This window comes from Conger conger, chromosome 14 (assembly GCF_963514075.1).
Source record: "Conger conger chromosome 14, fConCon1.1, whole genome shotgun sequence".
Lineage (NCBI taxonomy): Eukaryota > Metazoa > Chordata > Actinopteri > Anguilliformes > Congridae > Conger > Conger conger.
Window position 1 is genome coordinate 28,053,980 of NC_083773.1, and position 22,081 is coordinate 28,076,060.

Here is a 22,081-nt window from a genome sequence, read left to right on the forward strand (position 1 = left end):
AGGTACTACTGTTAAATCGTGTTACTATCTGTCCTCACAGGACACACTGGTGGCATTATAGAACGATTTTTATTATATTTTATTATATGATCTGCGGTCGGTTACAAATAAAAAAATAAAAAAATGTATATAAAAGCCTACGTGTGTACACAAATGTAATTAATAAACGTTTTATTAAAATCATTAATTAAATGCTTATGTGGGAGTGACATCAAATTCGCTGCACTAAATTTTTCATGTGAGGTAATACACAAAACAAGAAACGTTTCGTTAGTCTTGTTGTACATACATAGGACCGATAGGTAGCGCTGTCTACACAAAACAGATTCGGTTTGCTGGTCGTTTTGCCAGGACATCCTTAGAAAGGATCATGGTATTTGTAGTGTTATGACAGAACGACAAATCCCAGAATGCCCGTCACCATTTTGTTGCCATTTTGTCCAAGATGTCAAACAGAAATGAAGTCGCACGGTAAGCGGAGGAAAACACGATTTAGCTATTTCTGAATTGGCACTTTTACGATCTGGTGCGGTAGATCTAAACTGCGAGTTTATATGTCTTCACATGTTTTAACATGAAAGAGGTAGCTGCTTGCGTGTTTGCCAATTCACCTTTGCTCAGTCCCAGCTAATGGCTAGCTAACATTAACTGTCGAACCCCGAATGTAGCCCCACTATTCATTGATTGAAAAGCAGTTAAATGTATTAGTAAGTCAATTTAAAGTAACTTGCCGGTATAATTAACGTCAACTGGATCTACCAAAGTAATCTTAAGTAGGCTAGCATCAAGATGAACTGTCCCATGGGTCTGGCTAAACTTCTGTCTGCGTGCCATGCTATACGGCATTCACGTCTACTTGCACGTAGCGAATGACCACGACATATTTTTAATATTCAACAATACGTAAGATTTGATTGGTCTGCGAGGGTTTGAGACGCAAAACATATGCATGATTTTGTCAAAGTGAATAAAATTGACTCGGTATTCTCCCAACGCTGTATTTTTCTTTTGAGTTATGTGATATATCAAACAAGGGAAATTCTTGTCAAGCCGCTCCAATGATTATTTATTCAGCATTAATTATTACGAATGGCTCAGTGTTCAATCAAGTTGTGGTTATTCCATTCAAACTCGATATGTGCCGTTGCCTGACGCTGGAAAAATAACTGGGGGACTTTTGGTGCAATTAATATGAAAGCACTGTGCATCAGTAATTTTGTCAAACTCGGGGTATGGCCTATACTACAAGCAGAATACCGATTTTTGTATATTTCCTTTACAAAAATACCACTAACCCCTAATTATCTTTTTCCTGGTTGATAGGCAAGAGAAAGAGACTTTAGGTTGTTCTTTGCAAGGTGAAATTTTAAGTAATTAAATAAAACCTGTCTGAAAACCTGAGAGGGGCAGGGCATAAAGTCCCTATCCTAACCATTTTCCCGAACAATTTCAATGCAGGTTCATGAAGTCGATTTCAAAAGGGTTCTCTTCCCTTCATTTTAGTCACAGTGAATGCTCAGAGATTACTCATTCAAATGATACACAGCTCAAATGTACCTATGAACATTTCCCTTGACTTGAGTTGAGTTGAGGTGGGTGACTAAGGGCGTATGCCTCAGGGCAATGCAGAATGTCCTTCTGCAATGCTTTCCCCAGCAACTTCACCCAGCCAAACAAGCCCAATCCCTCCATTATCTGACCAGCATCCTTTTGAAAGTTTTTCAAGATGTCGTTCCATTTCCATCTCATCAATTGAAACTAAAATAGAATTATATTGAATATATAAATTACGATTAGATCAAGGTAAGGTGATTAGTGGGAGGCAGTCATTGAATTCTGTAAATTTGGTAAAATGCAGCAATTCATGATAGGTTCGAGCTGAAAGATAGCAGAAAACATGGTTATAGAAAGTGGAAAAATTTCATTGGTAATAATGGTTGTTATTAGTTGAATTAGCCATTACAGTTTTTAAATGAAGGTAATTATAATCGATGGGCCAATTTAAATGCCATGCTGCTCATCCTCCTGCTTTTATGAGGGAACATGGCCTAATCTTCGAAAAAGTATTTGGTAGGGCAGACAAATTGATTTGCTTATTAACTAATCCATAAAGAATAAAAATTCTACTTCATTTTAACAGACAGAACACACATTGGTATACAGTTAAATGCAAAGTGATAGACTTAAGGGGTTAAATGTGTTTTGTTTTTTTCTCAGACATCGAATTGTATTACCACAATCACTCTTCCTTAAACGTTTTAATATCAGGACCCGAATTTTGAGTGCCAACCCATAGTTTAAGAAATGCTGATGCCATTCATCTGGACAAATGGCCTACACATTAGGGATAGTTGCCCAACCATTCTTGGAATGTTATGGGAATAAAAAGTCCCACTGGTTGACAACAAGCAAGCCCAGCAGTGGTGTGTTGTTGCTGTTGTGAATCTGCAGGCCGGCGGCGCAGGGTGCAGTGGGGGACGCCGTCCAGCGGAACGGTTTGGGCGCAGCTGCGCAGTTCCTGCAGGCGGAGCAGTCGCTGAACGCGCTTCTGCGGCAGCTCTCCTTCGAAGGGCAGGTGCGCTACATCTACAACCCCCTGGAGTATGCCTGGGACCTGCACAGCCGCTTCGTCAACACCTACTGCCGTGACGGGCAGAGTGTGCTCTTCCTGGGCATGAACCCCGGGCCCTTCGGCATGGCGCAGACCGGGGTGAGGGGGCCACGGCCGTGCGCTTGCCCTTCATGTGCTTCACTGTCGTCTCATCTTCTGTCATGCCATTCCCCTTATGGACACAAATAAAGTATGTACCTGCACACACACACACACACACACACACACACACACACACACCTGCACATTTAACCAAACAGAGAAGCTCATAGGCAAGCCTGTTCATATTAGAAGTATGCACACATGCGTGCAAACACCCATTGCCATACGCAAACACACATGCATGCATGCACATGCTCACATACTCATCATGTCGCGCACACACACTGGCACTTTCCCAATCCCACTCAGGGAGTTCAAAGGTCGTTAGATCAGCAAAACAAACGGGTCAATAAGAGGGCCGCGATTGGTCCCTTGCGGCACATCCGTCTCGGCCCTGACTGGCAGGCCTGTCGAAGAGCACAGGTGAGGTAATACTGTGCATATGGGAGGTGGGGAAGGGGGGCCCGATGGAGGCATCGATGGGGGGGGTGGGGGGGGACTTATGTCAATGTTCCTTGCTCTGCATGCCGATCAAGACCAGCAGCAATTAGGGAAGCAATTAATAATGCAGGAGTTGACAAAAAATATTAAATTATTATATCAAGGCTAGACCTGCAATCTGCTGTCATCCAGGAATGAGTTGATGCCTTTGTCCTTGCTGGGGGCCTTTGTTTTTTTTCTTTTCATAGGAAGTTTATGGCATTTTCTTCATCTTTTGCTCCCTTCACACAATAGCTCTGAAGCCTGGAAATATTTGGCCAATCTGGTACAGGAAATGCAAAAATTCTAAAATCGTGTCAAAGGTAGATCTACACTGCTAAGTCTTAAGCTCCACATTTGTACAGTCACAATCTCTGAGCACCGTCCTACTGAGCGATCTTATCGTGAGCATATGAATCACGTTGAAGTTTTTGCGTCCTTGCAGATCAAAGATAGAGGTGTCGTGCCGGTGGCAGTGCTCAAAGTTTGCATGTAGTATAGATATAGCGATATTTGCCACAGCATATTTATTTGGTTGTCAAGCCCCAAAAAGCATGTTTTTGGAGGAAGTGCAATGAACCAGAAAGCTGTGTAATTATTGTGAACCCAGTAAAGGGCAGTTGACAGACACACCAGGAAAATGACTGAGGAGAACAGAAATGGGGAAATTAAATTAGATGAGATAAATGAAAATATCCATCTACTGCAGGAAACCAAACTATCAATGGGGAATATAGAGAATGGGAGCCTTCAAGTAGACAGAGACTTGGTGCCGGTGTTATACTCCAATTGAGTGTTAGAGAAAATATAAAAGTGGTAAGGGAGAGAAGGAGCGGAACAAGAGGTGGGCAGTACACAGACTCGGATGCAGCTTGGGATAACCTGTGCATGTGAAGCAAGATGGAACAAAAGGTGGTCAGAGTCTCTGCTGTTCTTACCTCCATGGGGAGGTTATTCCACCACCGTGGGGCCAGAAAAGACAGCTGTTGTGACAGGGAAGTGCAAGTGTAGAGAGGGGGTCGCGTCCTATAGTGGCAGAATGGAGAGGTCTGGCCGAAGTGTCTGATGATCGTCTGGAGGTAAGCTGGGGGCTCACCTCTTAACTGCCTGGGGAGCTAGCACCAATGTTTTGAATTTGATGTGAGCCATAACGGGTATCCAGTGGAGGAAAGTCAGCAGGGTGGTGACATGGGAGTAGCTGGGGAGGTTGAAGACCAGATGAGCTGCTGCATTCTGGATGAGTTTCACTGATCGCAATGTTCTCAGAGAGGGACAGTCTGTTGACAGTCTGGGTGTTGGTCTCACCGGGGTGTCCCCTAGGGAAATAGGGAATTCAAGGGGAGAGGTTAGAGCAGGAAGGTTAGTTCCGTCTTACCTGGAATGAGCTTTAGATGGTGGTTGTTCATGCAGCTCTGTGTGTCCCTCAGGTAAGCAGAGATGTGAGCTGAGACCTGTGTGTCAGTCGGTGGGAAGGGGAAAAATAGTTGGGTGTCATCTGCATAGCAGTCATAAGACAAACCACAACAGAGCCAAGGAATTTAGTGTAAAGGGAGAAAAGAAGGTCCGGTGACTGAGCCCTGAGGAACACTTGTGGCAAGGGGACAAGGCACCAATACTGTACCAGCCCAGGCAACCTGGAAGGAGCGACCGGCGAGAGGTAGGACTCAATCCAGTTTAGGGCTGTGCCGCAGATCCTCTTTGCTGACAAGGAGGATAGGAGTCATCCACAGTGTGAAAGGCAGCTGAGAGACCAAAAGAATCAGGACAGAGGAGAAGGAGGCTGTTTGTGCGCCATGAAGTGACTCGCTGAGGGACAGGAGTGCAGTCTCTGTCAAGGGGCCAGCTCTGATGTCATTCTAGTGGGAGTCTAGCAGGTTGTTAAGGGAAAAGAAAAGAGAGTTGGTTTGAAACTAGAAGCTCATGTTTTGGATAATAAATGAAGAAATACCGGGTAGTTCTGTATGATGGAGGGGTCCAGGGTGTTTTTTTCAGCTGCGGGGTGATGGGGGCCCCCTTGAAACATGAGGTGAAATATCTCAAAGACATTTACCCACTAGCAATGGCTGCTAATGATTAAATGCGCTTTGACCTGGCCAACGTACAAATATGGTCCGCTCAATCCGAGCAGCTCATCCTCTCCCACTTTAAATTGGCTTCAAAATGTCCCTCCACTCAATCTCTACGTTACTGCTAAATGACTACCTACTACAAATGACTCATTGCCTAAGTTTACATGTACACCAATAATCAGACAATTGGGAATAAATAGTTTATGCCAGATTGTTGTGTACACATTGATATACACTCAGTGAGCTCTTTATTAGGTATTTCTTACGTACTTTTTGGACTATTTTTTAAATCTTCTGCTGCTGTAGCCTATCCACTTAGATGTAACAGTGAAAAGCTGCCCATCGTAATACAGGGTGCTGCACATTGGTAGTTGAGGTTTCATTTACACTGCATTTACAATCCAAAGCGATTTACAGGTACATAGGTTCTTCCACAAGTTAAAGCATCACATCCATATCTAGTAAAATGCATGAAGTGCTGTTCTAAACTAAAAATACAGTCATCGTAAGTGTACTTTCTTTTTTTGGGGGGGGGGGGGGGGCTTAGACAAGAGGGTTATCGGAAGGGAGGGGGGATTCTGCTGTCCTGACAGTGGTAGGCAAGTCATTCCACCACTGAGGAACCAGAACGGAAAACAGGTGTGAATGTGCCGCTTGACCGCCAGGTGCTCGTAGTGAGGGAACCATAAGGCCACCAGAGCTGGCAGACAGGAGTGGTCTAGCTGGGGAGTAGGGAGTGATCAAGGATTGTATGTAAGGTGGGGCAGTCCCCTTAGCAGCCTGAAATGCCAACACTAGGGCCTTGAATCGGGTGCGTGCGGCAACCGGAAGCCAGTGGAGGCCAATGAGGAGTGGGGTGACATGAGCCGACCTGGGCTGACAGGTTTAGGTGGGCTGCAGCATTCTGTACCAGCTGGAGGGGCTTGATAGCACAAGCTGGGAGACCGGCTAGGAGGGAGTTGCAGTAATCCAGGCGGGAAATGACGAGTGCCTGGACTAGGAGCTGGGTGGCTTTCTCTGTCAGGAGATGACGGATACAGTGTATATTGTAGAGGAAGAACCTGCAGGTTCTGGCAGTGGAGGATACATGTGGAGCCAGGCTGAGGCAGTTATCAAGAGTCATCCCTTCACCTCCTTCACTGCAATGCTTTGAAATCTTGGTATAACTGGTATATAAATGCAATATATTGTCCTCATTAGCATCACAATACTTTGCAGGTCACACTACCACTGCCAACATACATTTTGACTATACAATGGACTGACATTGTGTGCAAGGCTCAGATTCTGAAGGCTATTCCATATGTGTATTCCACAGGCTATTCCACTTCATGTGTATTTTACTAGTTATGGATGTGTTGCTTTAACTTGTGGAAGAACCTATGCACGTGTAAATCGCTTTGGATTAAAAGCGTCTGCCATATGACTAAAATTTAATTGTAAAAATGTAATTCCAGCATTCCAGAACAATCAAATTGCCAGCCCCTTGTGTACGAAACAAACTCTTCACAAACTGTGGGACTGGGACTAGTCATTAATTACCAGGTACAAGTTCTTTTAAAGACTTGTAGGTTAAGAACAATCAGCCTGGTATTTTATTGGTTGCCAGTGCAGAGACAATGAATCTGATGTGATTTTCAAAGATTTTGTTGTTTGACAGGGTTTCTTTTTCTGTGAAGACATTAACTGGATAAATGGATGCCATTTTCCCCCTTTTCCTCTCAATTTGGTGTGCCTAACTGTATTTATCAGCGCTTGTTGCTGCAACCTCTGCTATCAATTGGGGAGACAGACACACGGTCTCCTCTGAAGTAGCAGAGGTCAGCCTCCCATGGCAGTTTACAGGTCAGGCTCCAGGAATGCACTTCATGTGTAGCTCAGACTGCCAGTGCCCGATTGACCAGCAGGGGCCCAGCAATGTGTAATGAGACACTGGCGCTGTCACTCCCGCCAGCTCCCTCTCCGGGCAACGCAAGCAGCTATTGTGCCACGTCCACTTCTGTGGACAATAAAGTTCAGTTCACATCTGACCACAGTTGGCACTTAGGCATTCCGGATTCAATTGCAGGCCAGTCTGCTCTCTAGAATAGTGTTTAAACAGGATTAAATATCCGGAAGCCATGGGATACTCCCATTTTTTACTCTTGAGTGTTAGGCTTTGAATTAGACCAAGCACTGCTCCAAAGGGCAAACCCCTGTTCTGATTAAATTCTTTGCCTGCCATGGTGCTGTAAAGTGAGGAACACACAGGCCACAAAAATGGATTTAATATTTCATTAAATTCTTAATTGAAAATGAGTGGAGCAGCAAAATATTTATAATGCTGCCATATGGAGCATGTGCATTTGTTAAAACCATCTCATAACCCTTTTTAGGGACAAAATCCATGTCTTCCATTCATTCTGTTCTCTTTCTGTGTATTATTCTTTTTCCATATTCCTCTGTTATCCTCCATCCTCCCTCTGCATTCCTCTCTGTAAATTCCCTTGTTTAATTACTCCCTGTCACTCTGCATTCCCTACTTGATTACCACTCTTAATTGTTTTGCGGCACAGATCCCCTTCGGCGAGGTGAATGTTGTTCGTGATTGGCTGAAGATCAGTGGGGAGGTGGGCCATCCGCCCGAGGAGCACCCGAAGCGGCAGATCGTGGGCCTGAAGTGCACACGGAGCGAAGTTAGCGGCGCCCGCTTCTGGGGCTTCTTTCGTAAGCAGTGTGGCGAGCCGGACGTCTTCTTCAAACACTGCTTTGTGCACAACCTCTGCCCGCTCATCTTCATGAACGACAACGGCAAGAACCTGACCCCGGCCGACATCCCGGCGGCCGAGCGGAACGCCCTGCTGGCTGCGTGTGACCAGGGGCTGTGCCAGGTGGTGCGGGCGCTGGGCGTGTCTACCGTCATTGGGGTGGGCCAGTTGGTGGAGCAGAGGGCGCGTCGGGCCCTGGCGGCCGCGGGGCTGGAGGTGCGTGTGGAGGGCATCTTGCACCCCTCCCCCAGGAACCCTCAGGCCAACAAGGGCTGGGAGCCCATCGTCCAGGCCAAGCTGGTGGAGCTGGGCGTGCTGGAGCTCCTGAAGCCGTGACCGCCTTGCCTTTTCCCCCCGCGGCCTCGCCCCGGGTTCCACCGGCGTGCCCTGTGTGGCTTCTCACTGAGATCTCACGCAGGTACGGGCATAGCATTGTTGAGATGGTGGCTTGGTCGGATTATAGACGTTTGGACCCCTGCAGGGCCATGAAAAACAAAAAGCAAAGGCAACACTAGTACATATTTGAAGGTTTACATTCATAACCTTTGCCTTAGACTAACACTACATATCGTAATCTTGACTTGTGCAAGCTCATACTAACAATGAAAGTGAAGGGGGAAATCAAAGACTTCTTCACACTGCTCTCTTTTTCTGTTGTTCTACCTCTATTTGGCTGCTTGTGGGCTTCTGATTGCCTATCTTTTCCAGCCCATGAATGCACACATTAAAATGGTTCATTACAAACTCAGTTAAACTAAACAAAGAATATTGGTCCTGTAGTGATCAAATGTACTCTATCAGAGTAAAATGTACTCAGTGAGAGTAAGGATTTTTACTGTGCATGCTGAATCTAGACCACCAGGGTGTACTTAACATTTCAGATTGGATCCCATATATGCTAGCTGACCGTGACTGGGAGTCCACAGCTAGGCCAAAAGTTGACCTTGTGTTCTCTGGGGTGGGGAAGGTGTAAGTTGGGCAGTGTTCCCTCAGTTTGCCTCTACATTAGTTCCTCCTAGTGGTTTTCTTAGCACCCTCAGGCTTTGGATGTCATCCTTAGGGAGAGCTTGGCACTATCTCCCCCATTTTCTTGTGTTGTCTAGAATAGCCACAGTCTTCAAAGTGAGTGCATTTAGAGCTAACATTACTTAACCAAAAGGCTTGAGCCGTGTAGCCATTTACTAGACTGGCCTAGCTACTGCTAGCTATTTAGCAGTCACAGTTGTCAAATGGACAGTATGGTTGAAATACAGCAGTTTATATGCTGTAAGAAGCTTTCAAATGACCATTCAGCTCAGAATGACTGGTGTTCAATGGGAGGAGCTAATGTAGCTTTGACCTGAGAAACCCTGGCTGACCCACCTTTTATGCTAGTATATTTACTGATCTTTATGATGTGCATCATTTGGGGTTTTTCCCATTATTGCAGTGTATAAAGCTAAAATTTGAAGCTAGTTTTCAATATTTGCTATCATTGAAACTCATATGAGCTTCAAATAATGTATCCATCACAAGAAAAAATTCAGTCCATAGGAAACTACATATAATTTACCAAAAATCAGATAGCATGCAACACTTCACTATCCCATTTTCTAACTTGACAACCATCTCCTGATAAATAAACAGGATATACATATGTAATATTGATAGATGTAAAGTGACATCTTAAAATGTACCAGTCTGGCATGGTATGGTTCAGGAATAAATAAGCTAGGCCATTGGAAAGAAGACTTTTAAACTGCTGTTTTTATTATTTTATTATTATTATTACAAGAATAAATTAAGGATGGTTCTTATTTTTCATTGGTCATTTGTTTTCTTGAGTGGAGTAATACGACTACTGCTGTCATTACTTTTACAATGATTGTATGATTACTAATTCTATTACTAAAATTATTTTGGCTAATGATTTGAATTGCATGGTAGCCATTTTGTGCCACAACGCTCATCACACAGGTATGAAGAGGAGCTAATCTTGTAACAGCCAGTTAGTTTGGGTGAGTGGAATTGAATCAGGGCTGTTGTATACAGATAGAACCACTCTTTTTCTCACAGTATTCCTTTTTTTTGTCTGATCCCTAGTGAGCAAAGCAAACAGGAAATCATGCGCTTGGGTGCACAAGTCTGTGTAGACTTAATGGTTTGTCCTAATTACTGTTGAGTGGAAGCTGTAAATTTCAGCGGTGTTTGAATTGAGCTGCTGTTAGGGGATTCCACGAGATCCCCTCTGCTCCAGGATCCGAATTCTGCAGAGAACCATCGTCTAAACGTGTTTTTGTCTGCAAAACGTGTCTGGCAAGTGTGAAATGAAGCGGGACGTGGTGGCCCCCCTCCCGAAACGCACATCCACCCGCCCCACCCGACAGCACAGACCGAACACAGCCGTAGAGCCTTAATGACGCCCATTTCTCTCTGTGCCGCGTTATTAATTAGCTCAATGATCCTTGCTGACGGGACCCGGGCTGTTGCTCCCTGGCCCCCCCTCCGTCTCACCCCCCGCTCCCTCGCCCCCTCAGAAAAGCCTGCGGCAGCCAGACCGCGTTTGATCAAGGTGAGAGGCAGTGCCTCCACTTTGTTGGTGGGAGCCTGTGGTCGCTGAGCCAGAGATGTAGCCGACCTGCTGAGGCTTGAGAGAGAGCGTATGGCCATAGAGCGGACAGGCCCCAAAAGCACTCACCCCGTATCACACTGGGCTGTGTTCATCTAATAATGGGGGTTGTGTTTAGAGTCGTAAGTGCTGGTGATCGGTCAGGTGGGTGGGGGCTGAAAACGGGTGGGGCTATGCGTGGGCACCTGAATGCTCGAGGTGGGGTGTTTAATTGTAGTCAGATTATTATTTGGCCCACGGTTGGAAATGCTCAAAGATGCTAAAGAATGCTAAAAAACATGGAATATACTCAAAATTATTCATTGTGTAGCAGTGTTGCTTATCTTTTTGGCTTCAAATCTAATTATTGGAATCCCAACATTTGCATTTTAAAAGCCTGGGGACTGTGTCTTGGTTGCTTGTGTTTTTTCAGCTTAATCTAGTTTCATGGCCTCAGATTCTGTTTCAGTTTGGGAATAAACAAAACAAAGGAACTTGTTTTTTAACCACCGAAAAGCTTAATTTTGACATAATTCTGAATTCTGAAATCCTTTTAAATATGTGCCCCAATGACTCCGAGTCCAGGTTTTAGGTCATTTGACTGGGAAACTCTGTCTCCTGAGGTCAAGGGTAGACGACCCTACGCTCTCACTTCGGTCACAGGGAGTCTCCTCGCCTTTCCGGTCCATCTGCCCATCCAAGGGCTTGACCCGCCACCTGAACCCTAGGCCAACCCGGCTGGCACCACACGGACTGTCACAGCACAGCGCATCTGTCCCTGGAGCGTGCCGCCGTACGCACAGTGTAGCCTCTCCGCCAGGGCGTGGCACCAGGCGTACTCCGCCCGCGCGTCTCCCGCGCGTCTCCCGCACGTCTCCCGCGCGTCCGCACGGCCGCAGCTGCGCGGCGCGGTTATTGACTGGGGCCGACCTCCCGGTGACCCCGGCGGTGTGCAAGTAAAGGGCAGGGAGGGAGTGCGCTCTCCGCCGGGGCTGTCAGAGCCATCAATACCGTGATGAATGGAGGCGGCGGTTATTAAAGCAGAATTAGAGCAGGGAGGGGGGCGTGGGGGGTGATGAATGGCGCGGGCGGAGGCTTTTGTGGCAGAGACTGGAGAGCCGGATGGCACAGCTCCGCCATCATCGCTCTTTATTACCCTGCAGGACCGGCCCGGTGCTGGGGAACCAGGGAGAGACAGGCCCAAAAGCTGCCCCTCACACTATTACTTTTTCTGCCACCTACCTTTGGTATGCATTTCCTCCCTTTTAGACCATCATTGGCTAAGATGGCCTCTTCTTTTTTTAACCATTTTTAGAAGACATCGCACATATTTCCTTACATTTGACTGTAAGTGTGGTGCATCAATAAACTTGTATCATCAATATATACATTATGATTATACATATTTTCCTCCCCTAATCAACGCTAGTGTGCATTATGTAGCTTATGTAACAACAAACAAAAACTTGAATGAGAAAATCTGGTGCTCAAGTAAGATGCGTCTGTAAATACCTCTTAATTATCAAAAAGCACTTAAGAAAATTCATTTTAAATATTCTTATTCAAAGATAAGTAATCTTATAACGATCGATTTATCTTGGTACGCAAATGTAAAGGGATTCATTTGCTTAAGTGTTTTCTTATTATGAGGCATATTTTCTTATGCGTGTCCCATTTTCCTGTGCTGCACGATTATTTTTCTTTTAAGATTTTTTCCCCCCATTTTCGCTGCGCAGCCCATCAATCATACTGAAGCCGTGAAGCGTAGCAGTGTACGCTGGGAAATTAGTGGGATCAGCTGGGAGTGGAGAAATGGACGTAAGCTACACTGCCTGTTTACAGTGTGGTTAAATCTACTGTGGAAAAGGGTAGGCTACTGCTATTAATTCAGGATAGAGCCAGAGGCCATCCCCCTGAAAATGTCGCCTGAATACAGATGTGACCGATACAAGAAGACAAATTGCATTTATCGTTGTTGTTTCTCTGCATTCTGTATTTCAATTAATCGTTTCTCTCTTTTTTGGGGGGCACACCCATTTTGTTTATTTGTGGGTTGATATTCTAGTTAATGTTTTTCCTTATTTCTGGAAGGTTCTATCTTCATTATGCTATGAGGGTCATTCACTGCAGTCCCAGTGCATGTTGCCAGCTTATGCCTAGGCACCGCCTGGATCACTGACTGCTCCACTTCTTTGCGTTCCTCCTCCTTGGATTTGCTCCCTGCTGTGTTATCTCCCACCTCTGTCCTCCTTAAATATCTGAGATGGTTTAGCCTGCAGTGGTCTGAAAACAGATATCTCGCTAGCCTAATTTGCCCTAAATATCAAAACTCTCTCATGTTCATGCCTTGCAGTCTGTTGTGCAGTGCATCCTCATTACCATTCCTGCGTGTCGCAGAAAGCTGAGAAACATTTGCATTAAAGATGGCAACAAACTGTGGACGCCATGATGTTGAGGTAACACCGGCTTCAGGAAAGCCTTGGGTCATGAGCTGCCGCACCAAGTACATTGTGATTCAGTCTGGCCAGATGAAGTAACCTAGTACTGTTAAAACATCAGATTAGGATTCGGGGTGGGGTTCAGGTTCTTGCCTCATGCCCGAATATTTGTAAAGATTTTTAGCTATATTAGTTGTACCAGACCTTTTCTGTATTCCATAATGAGGCTCTGTACTCCTTCACTCATTTTATTTGATCATAATACCAGGGAACCTTAAGCTGTATCCTTTCAGCAGTGGAAAAACCGCCGTTCATTTTGAGCGCTTGCAAAATGGTGCATGAACAAAAGCCAATGAAAGTGATAGCCTGTCTTTTCTTCCATGGTTTGTTTTGTTATTTGCAGATGGGGGACTGACACTTTTGTTGTGGGTATTTATGCCAACATAATTACAAGAGCTACTCTACTGGACTGTGTATTTTATATTGAATATCAATAAACCTCATTGCTACAGTGCATTGTCAATGACATTTAAGAAATGCCTTTGTTTCATTATGTATGGTTCTAAATTTTTGGTATTTTTACATGATCTAATAGAGATTCTTAAAAAGCTTTTGTAGCCAGCTTTTTTATTGCAGCTTCATAATGGTAACAATTTCACAATGTGATGATTTTATTATTTATTCATACTCTGGTCTTGTCATAAAAAGCATGTCACTGAAGATCCTTGAAAATCATTTCTACTTTTATTTCTCATAGAGCACATTCAGTCAATGAGAAGACTACAGGCCCAGTTATAGCTGGAAAAGTATCTTCCACAGGCTAACACAAATGGATGAATATTGACACGCCTCCACTATTGTAACCATGAAGACGAGCTTGCATGAGTGGCTACATCAATACTCACGTTCTTGGTCCTCTCATGTTCTGTTCTCTTCTCTTGATCTGGAAAATGAAAATAAGACTTGATTGACTAAGTGTATTGAAAGCAGAACCGTTTACTGGAATGTTATTTACCATGCATTTTGTCTAAACTAAGGACTGCTCGTAATTATAGGAATTATAGGAATGTCAGTAGTCTACGGGGGCTTACGGAAACACAAGGCAAAGTTTTTATTTTATACAGCTCTAAAGCACCCTTACTACTCAGGCTCAAATCACCTGCTTTCCCTGCTAAAAAAACAGCTCACTGGTAACTGGTTGACCAGTTCAGACCAGCTCCATACTCCTACATAGGAAAGGGAACTGTCTGGGAATGTTTAGTGGAACCTACCCAGCATATTCCACAAAAATGCACGTTGCGTGGCCGATTCCACAGGACTCACGCATCCCAATGAAGTCCCAATGAGATTTCTGTTCACGGAGGGCAGTTTCCGAGTGGCTTTTAAACGTATCAGCGTGCGAACGGGAATCGCTTTCAGCGATTACTCACACGCTCGTTTCGGCAAGCGTCCTCGGCTCTCCATTGTCTCCGCTATCTCCCCCGAACACACACCCCAGCGGAAAGCGCGTCTGCCGGGCCCATACGCTCGCAGTCAACTGCGTGATGAAAAAGACTCCTCCAGCACATCAATCTGGGTCTGCTGTTTATATATAAAAAGAAAAGGGGGGAAACCTGACAGTGGAGTTTATTGACTAAACATTAAGCTGACATTATCAGGCAATAGGGAACATATTTATGGGCCAGTAGTAAAGGCGTTGGGCCTGAATTATGTGTGAACCAGCCACTGTATGGTACCCTAAACTGATACCACTTCCCCATTCGCCTGCATCTCTGTATTATGAGCCAGTTGCATGTATTTAGTATTCAACGTGCTTTGGGGATTAGTTAAAAAATGTAACCTAACATTCTGATTATTTTACCTTTAATGTTTGAGCCAGAGCTTGAAATTGTTTGCCCTGAAATTTGTACACAGTGCGACTCATTGAATTGTAGGTAGAGGTACCAAGTGTGTGTTAATCTTAAGTCTGTTTAGTTTAAGGTTTGCTTCATGTAGCATTGTTCATGTACCTCTGTTATAAATGGTATGTTCAATAGTTCACTGTTGATCATTGAGCTGGTCATGCTGTTGAACAGTAAAGCTGGATGGAGTGTGCTGACTTGGTTAATGGCCATGGGGCAGAGTTGCAGGGAAAGTGAATTGATCCCCCTCTTTCATCCTCGTAGCTTTGGCTGTTCGGCTGGAGTGGGGTTTACAGCAACGACCACCAGATCCTTTAGGGCAGTCCTTATGGACCGCCCTGATGGTCGTGTCACAGTATCCTGAGCGTGAAACTTCCCGGTGGAGCTGATGTAGAGGCGGCGTTAGGTTAAGCACAAAGGAAGTATATGAGCAGCTGTGTGGAATACTTTGACATGGTTGGTCATACACGGTTGGAGGGATAATGACCCTGCAGTGAGATGAAGAAGCACACTTTCCTCAACAACCTCTACCCACCCCCTCTCCCCCCCTGTCCTCCCCAAACTAACCCATCTTTCTCGGGGCTCAACTAGGTCAACAAACAAAAAGCAATTATGTTGGGCAGCTGCCGTCGGGGAGTAGGTAATTAGAGAGTGGTGTGGACAGCTTCATTCTAAATAGGTACTAAAAGACTCATCAATCATCTCTACGCTGATGGCTCTCCCAGGTCATGTGACGCGCGCCCCAGCCGCAGCACTGAAGATGAGCAGGGTGGGTGGGGGTGAGATGAGCAGGGTGGGTGGGGGTGCTGTGGAAGCTCGGTGGAGCTGGGATCAGGGGGGTGGGGGGGCGGGGGGTCTTGCCTGGGTCAGCCAGTCAGCAGGGATGCCCTGCCAGTGACCTTGCATCAATTGACTTGTGAGCTGTGGGAGGCCATACCATGGTACGAGATGAGGAGCCAGAGGGAAGAAGCAACGGAGGAATGGGGTGATGGAAGGAGAGAGAGAGGGAGAAGGGCAGCATACGGGGGGGGGGGGGGGGCTGCCACTTAACTACAGGTACCCAGAGTCCAGCACCTCCGGGGCTTATGTACCTTCCACTCAGACAGGAACAGGAAAATCTAATTCCGCTACAGTCAGCACTGGCTTGTATGCCACACCCCTCTATGCCACTTTCCCCCCTTCTGTGCAATTGCTCAACTTGTGCTGTCTGGTTGCCTGGCAATTTATGTCCTACCAGAGTTGGGGTCTGTTCAGACCAGCAGACCGGGCAACAGCCCCTGTCCTTAAAAGTTTGAGAAAAGACAGGCTTTGGTCTGAAAGCATTATTGGGCTGTTTGAGGGGCAAATTTTGGTCTGGTAGATATCAGAGATGTACTTCAACGAGCACAGGGCGGAATGAAGAGGGATGGTGGAAGAAAGATGAAGATAGAGAGGTGGAGGCAGTTATGGGGTCTGTGAGGTATAGTTCATGAACTGGCCTTCTATTCAGTGCAGGGGGTGATGGAGCGAAGGCCACACAAAGGCCTACGCAAATCCTTGAACTGTGCCTCCCTCTCCCCGGCCCTCCTTCCGCCCTCCACATATGCCTGGGAACCCGTCACTATGGCAATCTCTCCCAGGATGAAAAAAAGATGGGTGGATGGGGGGCAGGGAGGGGAGGGGGAGGTTGGGAAGCCTCTCAGTGCTTATTTACATGTTGGTTGTTAGAACAAGATTAGGGAGATGAGGGCTTAGAATGTATTTATAATGCGCGTACACGTTTGTGGGCCCATTCTAGCTGTAGGGTTAAACAGATGGATGTAACCCCAGAAAGCACAATCCACTGGGACACTGGTGATGCATGGACTTTTTTTGCTGAATTTTCTACAGGGATACTCCAGTTAGTAAAGTGTGTGCGTGCATGCGTGTGTGTGTGCGCGCCCGCACGTGTGTGTTTGTGTGTGAGTGTGCACGTGTGTGTGTTTGTGTGTGAGTGTGCATGTGTGTGTGTTTGGTTTATACAGTTGTATTCCATTTTTTTCTGACTTTTTTACTGGCTGTACCAGCTTTTCCTGTCTGCCTTTCATCGAGCAGCTGTAAACAGAGTGCAACACCCTGAGCAAGGTTAGGGTTGTCGGCTGCAGCAGTAACCCTGGAAACGGTCACCTTGCTTTATCTAACTGCCACCGCTGCTGACCATGGGAAACAGGAAAATCTGCCCGTTTTGCTAAAAAAAGGCCACTGTGTAATCTCGAAAGGGTAAAAAAAAAAAAAAAAAAAACCAAACTGCAATAATTGCTGTATAGAATGTATCGTGTCAGAGTCTCACCTTTGAAGAGCACCCCCCACCCCCACCCCCCCCCACCCCCCTCCGGCCGCCTCCTCCTCTCTGGCACAGTTTGATCCCCCAATCCAGCCTTTTTTCTCCAGGAAGATATTCCCCTCAGCGCCCAGAAGTGCTGAGTGCAGCTGTTTGCTTCGCACACACGCATATGCAGACACACACACACACACACACACACACACACACACACACACACACACAAATCCGCTGAGGTCGTAAGCCGTTTGTGAGCATCTGTTCTCTGGAGCAGAGGGAAAAGATACAAGGGCTTTGTGCCCATGCCCGTGTGTGTGCACAGGAGAAAGGAAGGCAGACAGAGGGCGAATGATCTGGATGTCCGTTCTTAAAGATCGTGACAGTGCCTCTGAGAATACCCCTTTTACTCACAATTCAATCAATTCTATCGACTCTACAGTCTTTACTGTCCAACTCTAATTCTCAGTGCATTCAGTGTATGACTTCTCTAAAGAGCCCTAGAACGAGAAAGCAAACAAAATAATTTGTAGGATTTTTTTTATCGTCATATCGTTTTTCTAGTTCTAGAACATTAGAAAATATACTGATTAGAGGTGCAATGTGTTTATCTGTTTTGCATGTGGAAGTAATATTTTAATGAGCCTATTTGGTGGCCCTGCTTTATAAAATATTATGAGAGAGGTCAGAGGAGACCAGCCTGCTATTGGGCAGGTGGCTCTGTGGCGCAATGGATAGCGCATTGGACTTCTAGTCAAACACACTGAGGAGTGATTCAAAGGTTGTGGGTTCGAGTCCCACCAGAGTCGGTGTTTTACCTCTGAAGTATCAACATGAAAGCGCTGTCTTTATGGTCATCTGTAAATTGTGCCATTGAAAAACTGTTTCACAGCCTTAAAATTATACAAGTCACAAGCCAACATTAGCTACCACTATGTAGGGTATGACCAGAGTATATTGATACTATGCTACACAAAATGGCTGTGTTTTCTGGATCTAACTCCAAACAAGCTTCACCAAATCTTATTTTTTTGCCATGTAATGAGAAAACAAACAAAATAACATCTGTGATTTCTTAAGTTGTAGAATATTAGAAAATATACTGATTAGAGGTGCAATGTGTTTATCTGTTTTGCATGTGGAAGTAATATTTTATTGAGCCAATTTGGCAGCACTGCTTTATAAAATATTATGAGAGAGGTCAGAGGAGACCAGCCTGCTATTGGGCAGGTGGCTCTGTGGCGCAATGGATAGCGCATTGGACTTCTAGTCAAACACACTGAGGAGTGATTCAAAGGTTGTGGGTTCGAGTCCCACCAGAGTCGGTGTTTTACCTCTGAAGTATCAACATGAAAGCGCTGTCTTTATGGTCATCTGTAAATTGTGCCATTGAAAAACTATTTCACAGCCTTAAAATTATACAAGTCACAAGCCAACATTAGCTACCACTATGTAGGGTATGACCAGAGTATATTGATACTATGCTACACAAAATGGCTGTGTTTTCTGGATCTAACTCCAAACAAGCTTCACCAAATCTTATTTTTTTGCCATGTAATGAGAAAACAAACAAAATAACATCTGTGATTTCTTAAGTTGTAGAACATTAGAAAATATACTGATTAGAGGTGCAATGTGTTTATCTGTTTTGCATGTGGAAGTAATATTTTATTGAGCCAATTTGGCAGCACTGCTTTATAAAATATTATGAGAGAGGTCAGAGGAGACCAGCCTGCTATTGGGCAGGTGGCTCTGTGGCGCAATGGATCGCGCATTGGACTTCTAGTCAAACACACTGAGGAGTGATTCAAAGGTTGTGGGTTCGAGTCCCACCAGAGTCGGTGTTTTACCTCTGAAGTATCAACATGAAAGCGCTGTCTTTATGGTCATCTGTAAATTGTGCCATTGAAAAACTATTTCACAGCCTTAAAATTATACAAGTCACAAGCCAACATTAGCTACCACTATGTAGGGTATGACCAGAGTATATTGATACTATGCTACACAAAATGGCTGTGTTTTCTGGATCTAACTCCAAACAAGCTTCACCAAATCTTATTTTTTTGCCATGTAATGAGAAAACAAACAAAATAACATCTGTGATTTCTTAAGTTGTAGAACATTAGAAAATATACTGATTAGAGGTGCAATGTGTTTATCTGTTTTGCATGTGGAAGTAATATTTTATTGAGCCAATTTGGCAGCACTGCTTTATAAAATATTATGAGAGAGGTCAGAGGAGACCAGCCTGCTATTGGGCAGGTGGCTCTGTGGCGCAATGGATAGCGCATTGGACTTCTAGTCAAACACACTGAGGAGTGATTCAAAGGTTGTGGGTTCGAGTCCCACCAGAGTCGGTGTTTTACCTCTGAAGTATCAACATGAAAGCGCTGTCTTTATGGTCATCTGTAAATTGTGCCATTGAAAAACTATTTCACAGCCTTAAAATTATACAAGTCACAAGCCAACATTAGCTACCACTATGTAGGGTATGACCAGAGTATATTGATACTATGCTACACAAAATGGCTGTGTTTTCTGGATCTAACTCCAAACAAGCTTCACCAAATCTTATTTTTTTGCCATGTAATGAGAAAACAAACAAAATAACATCTGTGATTTCTTAAGTTGTAGAACATTAGAAAATATACTGATTAGAGGTGCAATGTGTTTATCTGTTTTGCATGTGGAAGTAATATTTTATTGAGCCAATTTGGCAGCACTGCTTTATAAAATATTATGAGAGAGGTCAGAGGAGACCAGCCTGCTATTGGGCAGGTGGCTCTGTGGCGCAATGGATAGCGCATTGGACTTCTAGTCAAACACACTGAGGAGTGATTCAAAGGTTGTGGGTTCGAGTCCCACCAGAGTTGGTGTTTTACCTCTGAAGTATCAACATGAAAGCGCTGTCTTTATGGTCATCTGTAAATTGTGCCATTGAAAAACTGTTTCACAGCCTTAAAATTATACAAGTCATAAGCCAACATTAGCTACCACTATGTAGGGTATGACCAGAGTATATTGATACTATGCTACACAAAATGGCTGTGTTTTCTGGATCTAACTCCAAACAAGCTTCACCAAATCTTATTTTTTTGCCATGTAATGAGAAAACAAACAAAATAACATCTGTGATTTCTCAAGTTGTAGAACATTAGAAAATATACTGATTAGAGGTGGTATGTGTTTATTTGCATGTGGAAGTAATATGCTTGTGATGTGGATAGTGTATTGGACTTGCTAAGGAGTTATTTCAAGGTTGTGCGTTTGAGTCCTACCCAGAGTTGGCATTTTACTCTGCTTTAAAGCAGCAACAACATGACAGCACTGTCTTTATCGTCATCTGTAAATGGTGCCATTTAAAAACTATTTCACAGCCTTAAACTGAAACAAATCACAAGTCAATGTCAGCTACCAAAATTGTGTTTTTCCCCCTAGATATTTCCAACAGCACACAAAAACAACTAGTCTCTGAAATTGCTATGATTACTGTATTGTGTCCCCCTGTTGGTATAGCAGTAATTATTATGTAGACATGTAATTTATGCAATTTAATTTGGAGGACATCATGTCCATGATTGTCTTAAATACTTCAATTAGGAATTGGACCTGATCCTGTCAATGTTGTAAGTTCTATACTACTCTCCTCTGATTATGGATATGTGCATTGTGCGCCATATAGTCATACTGCCATAGTACTCATCATATTAATTTTTACTCAATGAGATGAACAGTTTGTATACTAAGGACATTGCTAATTTCACTTAATTTCTCTATCTTTTCTGATGTGTGTCCATCAGTGTCAGGGCTCATGAAGAGCTGAAGACCAGGTTTCAACCACACCCTGAAGCCTCAGTTTTGGACTCCTTGGGGATGGTCAACATTGACTTTCTCTGTCATTTGTATGACCTTGTCTGGCCCAGCCATCACTGGGGACCACTTGTCAGGCCTCCATAATGGCTTGGTTCCACCCACTGTACCCATATCTTAGGAATGTGGATTTTTTCCATGCAGATGTAGTACTGTCTTGCTCCCTCGGGATATTTGGTCATCTGACTCACCCAAGGGCTTCTGCTGTATTCCTGGATAGTGCCTCAGTTTTGGAAAATGACACAATATTGACTACCTTACATGCTCTGAACTACCTTGGTCAATTTGCCAGTTTAATAATGTGATCAAGATAATTCATTATCTCCCTTATTTTGTTATCTTTGTTACTATCCCTCCCTTTTTAACCCCAGCAGGTTTGATTATAGATTGCTGACACTACAAATAATTCAACTAGGTATTTTCACATCAGTATTACTTCTTTGGTACTGAAGATGTCTTTGACAACTAATTATATCTCAAATGAAATTATCCTGACCTGGCACAGTATGTGTAAATGTGTAATTATCAATTCATATATAATGTATGTATATCAGTGCTCTGGGCCTGGCATATGTGCATATATCTACATTAACATGTAAGAAAGAAAATGCAAGCAGGCATATGGTACAGAAATACTGTATCTACAGTTATTCTATATATTATTATATTGTATATATTAATATTATATAATAATAATTTTATTTCACTTTCTTAGGTATTTCTTACATTTTATTTGGACTTATTGGTCTTCTGTTGCTGTAGCCCATGCACTTCAGTGTTTGACATGTTATGCATTCAGAGATTTACATTTACATAAGTAGAGATGCTCTTCTGCATACCACTGTTTTAGCACCATTTCCTGTAAACACACTGTAGAGACTGTTGTGTGTGAGATCAGCAGTTTATGTGATATGCAAACCACCCACCCTGGCACCAACAATCATTCCATGATCAATCTCACTTAAATTACATTTCTTCCC

At 44.2% G+C, this 22,081-nt stretch overlaps 1 protein-coding gene and 5 non-coding genes across 8 annotated transcripts; all 6 read left to right on the plus strand.

Annotated features, from left to right (window-relative positions):
• Positions 1-422: 422 nt before the first annotated feature.
• Positions 423-21,712, plus strand: smug1 (single-strand-selective monofunctional uracil-DNA glycosylase 1). Of its 3 annotated transcripts, XR_009704851.1 has the most exons (4): positions 423-471; positions 2,452-2,710; positions 7,818-8,427; positions 21,032-21,712. XR_009704851.1 is itself a non-coding variant. In XM_061220613.1 (3 exons), exons 1-3 carry the CDS (start codon positions 446-448, stop codon positions 8,343-8,345), a joined length of 813 nt encoding a protein of 270 aa, XP_061076597.1. In that variant the 5' UTR covers positions 423-445; the 3' UTR covers positions 8,346-13,571. The 3 variants fall into 3 exon arrangements, 2 of the variants coding, with proteins under 2 accessions (XP_061076597.1, XP_061076598.1); XM_061220613.1 differs by lacking the exon at positions 21,032-21,712 and having other exon boundaries at positions 7,818-13,571; XM_061220614.1 differs by lacking the exons at positions 423-471; positions 21,032-21,712 and having other exon boundaries at positions 2,677-2,801; positions 7,818-13,571.
• trnar-ucu (transfer RNA arginine (anticodon UCU)) lies at positions 17,948-18,040 on the plus strand. Its single transcript has 2 exons — positions 17,948-17,984; positions 18,005-18,040. It is a non-coding gene; the product is annotated as a tRNA-Arg (tRNA).
• trnar-ucu (transfer RNA arginine (anticodon UCU)) lies at positions 18,464-18,556 on the plus strand. Its single transcript has 2 exons — positions 18,464-18,500; positions 18,521-18,556. It is a non-coding gene; the product is annotated as a tRNA-Arg (tRNA).
• Positions 18,980-19,072, plus strand: trnar-ucu (transfer RNA arginine (anticodon UCU)). Its single transcript has 2 exons — positions 18,980-19,016; positions 19,037-19,072. It is a non-coding gene; the product is annotated as a tRNA-Arg (tRNA).
• On the plus strand, positions 19,496-19,588 carry trnar-ucu (transfer RNA arginine (anticodon UCU)). Its single transcript has 2 exons — positions 19,496-19,532; positions 19,553-19,588. It is a non-coding gene; the product is annotated as a tRNA-Arg (tRNA).
• On the plus strand, positions 20,012-20,104 carry trnar-ucu (transfer RNA arginine (anticodon UCU)). Its single transcript has 2 exons — positions 20,012-20,048; positions 20,069-20,104. It is a non-coding gene; the product is annotated as a tRNA-Arg (tRNA).
• Positions 21,713-22,081: the final 369 nt, after the last annotated feature.

Coding starts and splice junctions, on each gene's coding strand:
- smug1 (XM_061220613.1), top strand. CDS start 446: ATGTCAAACAGAAATGAAGTCGCACG. Junction 472..2,451: donor AACAGAAATGAAGTCGCACG/GTAAGCGGAGGA, acceptor GTGAATCTGCAG/GCCGGCGGCGCAGGGTGCAG. Junction 2,711..7,817: donor TCGGCATGGCGCAGACCGGG/GTGAGGGGGCCA, acceptor TTTGCGGCACAG/ATCCCCTTCGGCGAGGTGAA.